The following is a 12,120-nucleotide window of genomic DNA, read 5'->3' on the forward strand; positions in this document are numbered from 1 at the left end:
TTAGCAGCTGGTGCGTCGATCAGGAGGACATCGTTCATCGTCTGTTGGATCCGCCTATTTCTAACTCTAAATTTCACTCCCATTCACTCCTACGTGGTGTGCCGTTGATGGTGGGTTATTATTTTTTTTTTTGAGAATTAAATTTATGACACCCGAAGCGTGACCGGATTGGACTCAAAACAGACGAACGTGAAAGTGTGTTTTTCCTTGCGCATTCGGCCTGCTCGCCGTGGGTCGGGTTTTTCCGGCGGGTGGAGAAATCGAAAATATAAAATCCTTCCCACAGCGGAAAACTCGCATGAAAAACAACCAGCCACTGCCACCGGCCCCGGTACTTTTCCGGCGACTGTCTGCCGGCAATTAGTGTCGGTGCAGAGTTTTGCGGGCGCGAATTTTCAGAGCTGGCGCCGCATCGCCCACTTCGGGACTGCAGTTCTTGGCTTGCAGATAAATTTGTGCGATTAATTGCGGTCCGTTGCGACCTTGTCCTCGGATGGCACTTGAACTGCACTGGTTTTTTCTTTGCATGTTTTGCCCGCGCACGGAAACTGACGGATTTGCCAACAAAATCAACCGTTTCATTCACAAGGCAGGTACAGCCGTGCACTTGCCCTGGGGGTTATGTTTTGCGACAGTTCTTTTGAAGAGCTCAGAATGTTGTGTCTATGATCATCGGAGAATGTACCCAGCACATTTTAGCTCAATTTTGTCATGCATTATGAACTCATTGCTAGGATACCTGCTGATCCACTTTTGCGCAATTAAGTATCTATGATCTCATTGTGGGTATGATCATCATATATTGCATCGCAGAGGGGCGCATTGCAATTCACTTCTGTCAGAATATGAACCCACGCGAAATGCTTACTAAACTTCTACTAAAAATACTAAACCACCTCCGAATATTCGTCCCTTTCATCAACGTTAAAAACATCCAACAAGATCAAATTGCACTCCGTTTTGACCCAAGATAAGGCCAGAAATGGAAGAAACTTCCCATTGACTTTAAAATTTGAATATTTTTATAACAAGTAGTCTTCCTGAATGTGTCTATGATCTTTGTAAAATAAAGCCAAGAATGCACTCAGTAAGTGCTCTTTTCAGGTAAGCCCTCTCAAAATATCAAGTTCTTATCCCCTGCTGAATCATCACCACTAAATCAAGGATGTAGTCCTCTACATCTTCTTAGCACCACTCACCTGCAAAGCAGCCGCACGTTCCTCGAAAGCCACACGTCCCGTCTGAGCCTCGGACAATCTCTCCCCGTACTGACCACGTTCACGTTCACACCGCTCCACCTCAGCACGGATCGCAACTCGTACCGCTTCCAACTCGCGATCAAACGCCAACACATTGTGCTGCTTCTGCAATGCGGCATTTTCCGACTCCGTCTGTGACTCGAAGTACGTCCGCAGGTTCTCCAACAACGTGATGATCTTATCCGTATCCAGCTCCCGCGCACCCGGTGGTTCTCGAGCCTTCACCTTCTCAATGATCTGCTCACTCTGCTGCAACAGCGTACGGAAGTGCTCCATTGTGGCCTGCTTAAACTGCTCATACTCCTCAGCAATCGCCTCAACACTGTCCGGTCCGGTGACCGTGTGTTTGGTAGCGAAATACTCCCGAATTCCATCACGACACTGCACAATTGAGCGCAAGAACCGCTCAGTCACGTCCACCAGCTCTCCAAAATCAGCCCCAAGCGCATGCAGCTTGGTCTTGATCGAGTTGAGATTATTCTTAACCCCGACGATGTCCTGGCTCGAGTCACCTGCCACTTCCAGCTGTGCGATCGTGTCAAACCGACGCGTCAAATCCGCCTCAGCAGCACGGACATCCTCCTGCAGCTGGACACGCTTGCGCTCGATGAACTCGATCAGATCCGGCGGGTTGTCCAACGCCGTGCTGAAAATAGGATACAGCTGCTCCTCCAGCTTCGAAGCAACGGCCAGTGTCTGTGGAAGGTGATCGAAAAACAAACCGGACAAGATCCCTGAAGACATCCTTCCATCGCGGAAAATGGCGCTTGCCCAACTTACCTCCATGTTGGCGGCCATGATTTCCTTCAGTGTTGTCTCGATGCGGCGTCGGTTGTTCCAGCGTTCCCACTCATTACTGACGGCCAACTGGCGGTCGGTGAATTCGGCGAGCGTTCGTTCGACGCACTGAGCTGCGCGAGTTTTCTGCAAGTATGCGTCCCCGATCTGGCCGACGGGGACATCCGCGTTCGAGTGAAGGCGAGAGCGAGTGGGAAGACGCAGACACAAAAAAAAAATAAACGCCCGTTAGTTAGGGGTTGCTCTTGTGCCGGTGTGTGGGTGAGCTTGAGCGCCTGCCGGGATTAACGCAAATTAGATTCGCTTTCTCCCGTGTGGGGCGTTTCTAACACCCCCGTTTGGAGAAGCAACAACAACAAAAAAACACTGTGCGGGTGGAAGTATGATAAACCGCCGAACAAATGGCGATCGCGGAAGGAAACCGAATTTCGGACGCACCAGCGTTTGCGGGTAATCGATGTGTTATTCGATGCGTTAAAGATTTCTAGCGTAAAGTTGCCAAAACACTGCCTTTTGCACAAACCGTACTACGACGCGCAGCGATGGGTCAAACTCGGTTGGTTCATTAATATTGTATGTGGCATGTTTCGCTTCCATTAGCGCGCGCGCTGGTACTACGCGTAATCAGGTGCGCTATCTGACACGGTTTTCGAGGACCGCTATCAATTGCTTGTTGTTCGATTCGGCAATTTATCTGCCTGCTTCGATGGCACTTCCATTCGCGCCCGTTGAAGAGCGCACGTTAGAAGCTTGTTAGCGCATTTTCACGGTAACCAGCAACCGCGTTAGTTCGGTGCCAGTGTAGCGTGGACACGAGATGCCGGTATTTGACACCACGGAAACGTGAAACGGTATCCTGCGCGTCAATCCTGCCCAATGGGCTCGTGGTTTAAATTACAAACGAGCGAACGACGGATGATGCGATCGACAGCACCTTCTGGTCATCTATTTTCTTTCCCTCCTGTCGCTTGAGGTAGAGTGAAAATTTGGATTTTATTTTTGCAAACCCTAGCTTTCGTCGTGGTAATATTTTCCACAACCAACCGACGGTTTCGACTCAGGTTGCTCATTACAAACCGGCAGTCATCCGTTAGCACTGTGGTCACGTAAACCACACAATCAAACGTTCTCAACACCCCGAGCAAAGGTACACGCCAAAAAAACTCATCCCAAATCCATGCAACCACGGCAAAACACGCAGAAAATCGCTAGCAGGCAACTACACTAAGCAAACATGCAACGTTGGCACCCGTCCAAAATGGCGTGTTATTTAGTGCCATTTTGTCGGACCGTTGATTTACCGCTGTAAAGAGTACGCATCATGTCACATACTCGAACGAACCCCAAAAGATCCTACCTGTTGCAGCTGATCGAGACACTGGGCACCGATCGTGCGCAGGCTCTCCAGCGTCTGCCGGATGTTTGCCAGGGCTGAAAGGATAAGCGCATGATCATCCGCGTTGTCCTTAAACGTGGCGAACTGGATCGTGTACGCCTCGAACTGATTGCGCAACGTTTCCGCCTCCTGGTGGAAGCGGATGTACAGCTTCAGCACGTCGACCCGCACGATGACGCAGTTTTTCAGCTCGATCCACTGCTGCCGGATGAGGTCGATCTTGCGCTGCACGTCATCACGCTGCTCGCTGGCAAGATGCTCCAGGTTTGGCGTCAAGCGCACGAGCAGGTTATTAATAGCGTTGCCTTTGATCTGGAAGTGGAAACGGTGGAAAGGTTTTAGCGATGTGCGGTTGTCAATTTATATGTGCGGCTTAACGTGAGCCCGTGAGCCGTTAAATTCGCGTCATTGGCACCCATCATCATCTGCTCGCTGGTGACTGTTATCGGACATGGTCTGATGGTGATCTTAATAAATCACTATTTGTTCATTTGATTATTTACAGCACATTCTGAATAGTGAAATGACATTCAACTAGACGCAATCGTCTACTTTTAAATGCTCAAAAATTAATTAAATTTACCTCGAGATCGTTAAGAAACTGGTGATGCAGCAGCAGACAGTCCTTCGCGTCAGCAACATTCTCGCCCATGCTGTGGATAGCCTCACCACGCACTATTCGCTCTTCGCGGGCCTCCGTTAGCCACGCCAACAGCTGCCCATACCGCTCTAGGAACTCGTTAAAGGACTGCGTCGTGCGAACGTTCCGTTCGCATTCCTCATTGCAGTACCGCTCGAACCGGAGCTTCCGTTGTTCGATCTGTTCGATCATAATCTGCACTCCAGCAACCTCTGGTTTCGTGCGACCAACGTCATCCACCAGCGAGTATCCCATCTGCAACACCTCGCCGATCGATTCGCGAAGATCCTGCAGCAGTTTCTGATGCACCGGCAGGTCGTTGGGTGTTGCCGGTCGCGCTGGTGCACCTGTTACCTCTAGCTCGAGCTGATCCAGTCGCTTTAGGATGGAAGCGGCACGGTCGAAGAAGGCACGTGATTGGCCCAACAGTGCCTCTCGGTGATCGATCTCCTCTAGGTGCTCAGAACAAGCGGCCAAAACGGCGTATGCTTTCGCGCAAGCTTCATCTCCTGCGAAGCAACCCGTTGCAAGCAACTCCTCCGTGGCTTTGGTGATCTTTAGTGACTTGTCACGAAGCAGAGCTGCTTCCGGTTTGAGGCTTTGGTACGTCTCGAGCAGCTCGTGTGCCTGCTCAGCCGATTCACCGAGCGTGAACGAGCTGAGGTTGTGGCTGCGAACACGCACAAGACACTGTTCGATTTCGTCGAGTTGTTTCGCGAGGATCGCCAGCGTGAGGCACTGCTCGAGTTGTGTTTTGCGTGAGAGCCACGCTTGTTCGAGCTGATTGCGACGGTTCGAGAGGTCCTCGAGCCACGTGCCAACCTGACCGATCGCTTGAAGTGCGTCGAGTTTGATGTGATTGGGGCGCGAATCGAGTGTACCGATCTCGGACAATACCCGCAATCGGTCTAACATCTGCTGGCCGGCTTTAAGTGTGGCTGCGACTGCTCCCAGCATGTCTCCTCGAAGATCCCGGAAGGATTCGAGAAACTCGCGTACGGCTTCGATCTCGATCGGGATCATCGTGTCGTTGCAGGCTACCTCTAGTGAGGACATTTTGCCGTAGGCTTCACCGAGCCGCTCGAAGAAGGCCACGTTTAGCACAATGATCTCTCGACGTTCGGCCAGCATCTGCTTGATGTCGTGCCAGACGGCATTCAGCGAGGTGGCCATCTCTTCGATCAGTGCCGGGTTGGGTCTTTCGTTGGATGCGATTTTGTCCTGTATTTTTCTGTAGAACTCTTCCAGCGGTGTCGGCAGGTTCTAAAAATGCAAACCAAAGGTGGTTTAATTAGCGATTGATGTGATTGTTTTAATTAACACAAAACTCGAACTGATACGAACCTGTATCTGCCGCAATAACTCATCGTGTTCGTTTTGAAGCTTCAGCGCGTCATCCAAACTGGGACCGAGAAATGTGAACTTTGGCAGCAGATCTGCCACCTTAATGTAGAGTTTTTCTCCGCTCTGTAAAGACAAAAAAAACGCCGAGAGTAAACCATCAGTTGTGGCTTCCGTAAACTACTTCGCATACCCTGCCCATAATTATAACCGACGTTTGAGCGAGTTACGAGAGACAAAGCCACTCGACGTTAGATAATCTACCTCTGCATTTGCATCGCAACCGTTCTTCTCAGATCCGTAACCCTACGCAACGGGTAGCTGAGGTTCTCGCTAAAACGAGCGTTTTTGTTACGCAACCACGCTCAAACACCAGCATCCGATTGGAGGCGCAAATACGCACATCCGAGCAGCCATTTGCACTTTTCTCAGCATCAAAGTAACCCGATCCACGGCTCCACCACATGTTCCAGGCTCTCCTTGACCGACAGCGGCTCTCCGAAAGTCGGATGCGCTTCCTTCCCCGAGTTTGACAGCGATTTGTTTACACCTCACCCAATCGCAGGTGACATTCGATCGCGCACCGGTAGGATCGTATTACAGGCGCGCACCTGTGACGGAGTAGAGGCGCCTCTATAGCACATCGAAAGAACGGAAGATCGCCGCCCTTTTCGAGATCCGGTGCGACATTTCCTTCGAGATCCGGCGCGTTCCGGTGCCATTTCCTGTGAGCCGTTACCAACGCGGCTGCCCCAAATTCTCTGGCGCATTATAACCGGTTCAATGAGCTCGCGAGCTCATAATCACCACGAAACGAGCAGCAAGGCGAACGAAAGCTAATTGCCCCTCGTCATTTCGCACTGTGGTCGATTTCAACGACACGCGACGACAGAGACATTTGCGAAGCAGGAAACCTGCTAAAACCCCGGGGTGTCACCCTGTGTTCGCTCCCGTACGTCACAGTCACCCTGTGTCCTCTTCCGCCAAGCGCTCGAATGCGGGTCACCACGCACAGGAGGATAATTTCTAGCCCGTTTCCGCGGTTCCATTTCACCGATTCGCGCCGGGTATTAGCCCTCAGGGTGCGGAATTCGCCAAACTGACCGGTTGGAGTTGTTTTTTTTTTCCTTCGTTTTTTTCCCGTTGCGGAACGGTGGCCACTGTGCTCAATCAGGGCATCGAGTGAGGCATCGAAAGGCGACCAATAATTTGACACAAATCGTTTCTAACAACCAGCGCGCGATGGTCGATCGACTCGCGGTGGCTTGGTAAGCGTATTTTCGTGTTATTTCCCTTGGGGCCTGGAGAGCAGAAAGTGTGGCCGAGTGATGTGAAAGCCTATCGAACCGGAGCCGGGAGACTTTCCACCAGAGGGTGGTTTCGGAAAGGTTACGAATCTCGTACAGGCAAGTTGTCGTTGTCGCGTCGTCGTTGTCGTCACGCACTAACGGACATCTAAGCGTCCCTGGGAGGGCTTACAAGCGAGAAAGAGCGCCAGTGTTGACGAACCAGACCCTCGTGGAGTGGTTTAGCGGAGGTTCGACAACCAACCGCACCGGATCGCTTTCGGCTTCAGTGATTGCCAGCGCCAGCAGGGAAATGCCGGCAAACGAATGCACGTGTTTATAATTATCTCCATCGTTAGGAATCTCTACCGTTCGCTGCGTTGATGAAAGAGCGACAAGTTGATCCGGAACGGAAGGCTTAAGAACGCTGCTGGGTTTTGACTGCTTGGGGCTACATGTTTAAATCGATCGCCAACGAAAAGCGGGTGTAATCGCCTACTGGGAGGGCTAAAACGGTTACCAAGAGAGAACATGGACGCCGGAAAAGCCGATCGAAGAAGGCGTTGAAAAGCAAGCATAAATAAAACGCCCGCTAAACGAAGGAAGCATCAACACAATCGATCCGTTGGGGGAAATGTCAAAAAAACGAAAGTCTGTTTTCACTTTTCCCTGGCCTATCAATGGGCGTGCTCATTCATGTCATCCCTCGAGCAGCGAAGGGTCCGAAAATTAAGTAGATTTCCATTCCTTCCGAACGATTATGCAAACCCCCTATACAGCTGTGGTTTAAAGCCATCGACACCCCCTTGAGGTTCTATTTTTCCTTCACACGAGCGCCATGTTTTGTTTCGACCGCTTTTCCCGTCAATTTTCTCATGAAACAAAAAAACCCATTCGCCGCACGATTGAGCAGACCCCGGTTCCGGCATCAACCGGATGATACCACCTCAGTCACGGTTGATTCCGCTGCCCACACAGTGTTGGTCACTCTAGGGGGTGCTCACTGTTGATAAGGTGTAATGGAGTATTACAAGATGTTTTCTACTCGCTTCTGTTCGGTTCGCTCGATGCGACCAATAAACCACCGAAGGGCAAGCGCGGCATTTATGTTTGCCAGGCGTGCCTTTCCCGCTTTGCTTTCGCCTCCTATCGGTGGGCGATTCAGTGAAGAGAGAAGCGAGAGAGAAAAAAATGCCGATACATGTTTCCCGAGCATCGACCCAAGAAAGCAAAAAAGGGTAAACGAGAAAAAGTGAGACTAAATTGCACAATTACGCGGCGCTAGCGCTACGAAACGGGGATTGAATAATTGAAACATTCCGTTAACGGAACAGCTCGTCGCTTTGCTTCACGTGTGTTTGATAATACCTCGTGGTTGCTTTTAGGCAGCTCCACTTTGGACGGGAAAATGGGCTCTTTTCTAGCGCATTTTCAACCAGAGCGCTTTATCATCCGTGACGGTCGCATTCTTCGGCTAGAGAGCTGTTTGGATTATGAAAAAAAAAACATGAAACTCCACAACGGAGCTCGTTTCGTTCCGTTTCTTTATTTCTTTTTTGCCCCCACGTAACGTATCTTCTCGCACACGAAACGAACAGCAACACTCGCCATAGAACTGTCACCTGTCAGCCCGGGTGCAGCGTTACAAGCCGTTGCTGTGTAATTGACCCCACCAATCTATCGCCGAGGAAATGTTTCTCCGATCGAGCTTCATCCAGCTTGGAGTTTGCATTAACGACACGACTTCCCTTCGGCAGGGATTGAGATCACCCTCAGATCACACAAGCGCACAGGGTAGCATAACATCGCGCTCCTGCTGATCGTGCGGTCTGCAATGGCGGCTGATCTCGGTGGAGTTCGCTCTAGCGCGGCTGGTGGCAATTTATCTCCCATCTCGACGATGGGTGCCGGTCATTTTGCATACTACTGCGCGGAGTTCGTTCATTCGCTAAGCGCGTTCTTTGCGTGCGAAAGAGATGGAGTGCAATATTTATTGCCCCCCGATTACATTTCCGATAGGTATTAATGGGATAATTACCTGGCACAACGGGTTTAATGGAAAACCGGACGCTTTTTCCCGCTCCACGCCGTCATTCGAGTAGATGCAACGGATCCAATGGACCGTCACCATAGCAATGCAGATCGAATGCAAGCAAAAGGAACGCATTGAGAAGGTCAAGAATGCCCCCCCGGACGGGATTAGTAGAAAATACCGCTTCAACGCAAGCCACCATGACCTTTCAGGATGCACGAAATGCAGAGCATGCTAAAGATTTAGTGAGAAGCAAAAAAAAGACACGAGTCACTCCAAGTCAGGGCAAGAATTTTGGCACCATTTCGAGCTACTTCCGACGATCCGTACGGGTTACATCGTCGCGATGTTGGCTCGAGGTTTAGCAACGCGACGCACAAAACCGTGTACAAAACGCGGATTTTCCCAATTACCGTGAAGCATGCTGCCATCTCGCTGTCTCACCCCAGCCGCTACCGGTTTATTTTTCCCCCCCCGATCCAATCGAGCCAGTTGAATTAAAATTAGCTCACGCGGGACACACCCGGAACGTGAATGGGGGGGGGGGGGGGAAAAGGCTGAGAGGTTCACGAGATCGCTCGAGTACCGGGCGAGTGTACCGCTCGGAGTCGCTTTTCTTGCGCCAGCAAACAAATGGCTCGCCCTCGTTCGGCGTTCCGAGGCCCCACACGGATCTCGCCGAGAACACACCGGTGAGAGAGAAAGTCGATTCTGCGGGGGCGGGAAAACCCCCGTTGTGGAAGGGTTGGCAACGCAACGGCGGCGTATGAAGGTTATTTTTACGCCCGCTGCGCTCGTAGGATCGCGCGCGGCAAAGGATTGGGCGCGGCAAGTGAAAATGATGAAAAATTACAAACATGAAAACGGCCCCATGTTCAGCCGATGCCAGCGCACACGCTTCGCCCCGACTATTCGAAGCATTCCGCGTTGGGTAGGAATTTTCCAGTGGAATGAAAATTCTAGCTCTAGCTTTTCACCACCCATGTGGGCCGGGCCTTTTTCCCCGGCCGATAAACGCCTAGCATGCACAAATGCCCGATTTCGGATGGTGATGGGAATTTTCGTGATCTCATCGCCGCTCAGGCAAACGTGGTGGTTTTTATAGGGCAAGGTCGAATTGTGACCGGCTGGTTGTTGCAGCTCGCGTGCAATCGTGCGATCGGTTTGTGGTTGTGTCGTATTTTTCTCACCAAACCACGCTGCCGGCCTGCTGGTGATGTAACGAACCGCCTCGAGAGCGCGTCACGAATCCGGGAAAGGATCGAACCGAGCATTCCAAACCCTTCGGGGTAGGTTTGGCTCTAACCAAGCGTCCCGTATCTTATTATCTCGACGGGGCTTGATTGGGCGCTGTTTTCACCAACTACTGGCATGTAACAGCAAACCATCTGCGGAACCATGGGATAGAAATTGCACCCAAAACGCCCCTGCGGGTAAAAGGAAACTAGCATTCAACGTTTCGAGCATTTGGCATCACGTGGGGAAAAAAACGATCACACTTTTCGGCTCCCCCAAATCGCCTCAGAAATGCACGAACATCTCTCCCGGCTACCGGGGACGCCTGTTACTGTCCGTCAACAGCTGCACGCGTTATCTCGGCACAGAGGTGCTGGTTGAGCATTAAAAGTAGAAAGCACCACGGCGGCTCTCGGTGCCAGGAACGCCTGCACGCGTGGTTTTCGCTTTCAACGGCATATGCCGCGAAACAAAGGCGGGTCGTCATATCTTATGCTAAAATTGTGAAATCACGACAAAACCCCCGAGGACTAGGCGTTAAAAAAAACCGCCGGCAAACCATTTTGGCGCCATATGTTTGCGTTAGAGTGCCGAGACAATGGTTCACAGCGGGTACGAATGTCCTGTAATGCTCGGCACATGCGAACAAAATGAACGTTCGATCCTTGCCCTCGTAACCCGTGCGCTTGTTCACGAACCATAATTCATTACGCAAAGTTCGTCTCTCTCTCTTTAATTCTTTCATTCCTTTTCTCTCTCTCTCTCTCTCTCGCTATCGCACTCAACATGCCACCTATTTGCCCTCTCGCGGGACATACATACACGCAAATACACACGATCGCGAACAATTCCACATCTGGTGAATCTGCTTCCGATCAGCTTCACCCGCGGGCCGCAGCAAAGCAGATTAATTTTAGAACATTGCAACATTCGCGCGAAGAAAGCGTGAACCATTCCCGCCATGACGTCATGTCCCGGCGTAAGGCTGATGTTGCGAATGTGTAGGGCCAACGTTGGGCCAACAGTGCGCCCTGTTCCATGTGGCGCTAATGGGCCGCGTGTTTCGTGCGTGCTCTTTCGTTGCATAATTTGTTTTTTTTTTGTGACTCCTCTTCTTCCACGGCAAGACGTCTCCGGATGGTCGATTTGGAGGGTGACTTGGAGGCAACCAAATCAAGCACCCACCAAAACCTCGAGGTCAAACGAACCACCGAAAGTGGGACAACATCGGGACGCGCGAGCCTACAAGGGCTTGCACAAAGACACACGTCTCGGTCTGCCAGCATCCGGCACGAGCACAACCGCACGGTGGCTCCGGTTTCAAGCTCGAGGCTTGGAATTACCTCGCCAAATATGGCCATGCCCTCGTGGTGGTTTTGATTGCGAGAAGCGAGAGAAGGCGGCACAAGAGTGAGCCCGTTTACCCGAAAAAAAAACCGCGACCTCCAGTGGGGCGTGTGTGCATGAATGACGGGCCTGCACGATGGCGGATGAATCTCAGGTATCATGCACGAAGTGAGCCATTGACGAGGAACACCTGCAAAACCCCCGTGAGAGTGGAAAAAACACACGATCGAAACAGGTTTTTGGAGAGGGTGTTTCAGGACCGATAACGACCTTTGTTTACAAACACGCTTTGATGTCACACGGCGATCAAACGTCATTACGAGTCGCGATCGAGCGAACAACGTGGTTCAAATGTCAAACTGAACGGCGTGAGAAGGAAAAACAAACCGTTGAGGTTCCCTTTTCGAAAGGCAGCTCATCGACCTTTTTGGAAGCGCGTCCTTTCCGACAGCGATGTTGCGATTAACCAGGCACACACACTGTCCATCGTCTGGTTGAGGCAAATGTTCGCATAAAGCGCTGCAGAGTGTGGAGATTATTTACATGGTCCTGGTAGCGTTTAAGTTTCTTCCCGTGCAACATCATCGCAAACACACGGTCTCGTCGTCGGAGAGATGCATCTTCGGTGAATGGATGAGATTGCAAAGAAAGGAAAGACTCCAAGAGACGAGATCCCTTTGAAAAGCGTGTGGATTGTGTCATGAGCCGCAGGGCATACGCGTTTCGTACGATCCATCGGCATGCTGCTGGGGGTGTGAATTAATGTGGCCCCGCAACTCACGCGC

The 12,120-nt window shown here is 51.3% G+C and overlaps 1 protein-coding gene across 1 annotated transcript in view; it reads right to left on the minus strand.

Moving 5' to 3' along the window:
- LOC128724535 (titin-like) overlaps positions 1–12,120 on the minus strand; it is a 140,577-nt gene that overhangs the window by 119,966 nt on the left and 8,491 nt on the right. Inside the window, exons 2-6 of the mRNA XM_053818260.1 lie at positions 5,438–5,560; positions 4,037–5,356; positions 3,415–3,765; positions 2,040–2,204; positions 1,200–1,955 (exon numbers count right to left, since the gene is read on the minus strand). Of these exons, the coding sequence (XP_053674235.1) occupies positions 1,200–1,955; positions 2,040–2,204; positions 3,415–3,765; positions 4,037–5,356; positions 5,438–5,560 (2,715 nt within the window). The remainder of the gene's footprint in view (positions 1–1,199; positions 1,956–2,039; positions 2,205–3,414; positions 3,766–4,036; positions 5,357–5,437; positions 5,561–12,120) is intronic.

This window comes from Anopheles nili, chromosome 3 (genome assembly GCF_943737925.1).
Source record: "Anopheles nili chromosome 3, idAnoNiliSN_F5_01, whole genome shotgun sequence".
In the NCBI taxonomy this organism is placed as follows: Eukaryota; Metazoa; Arthropoda; class Insecta; order Diptera; family Culicidae; genus Anopheles; species Anopheles nili.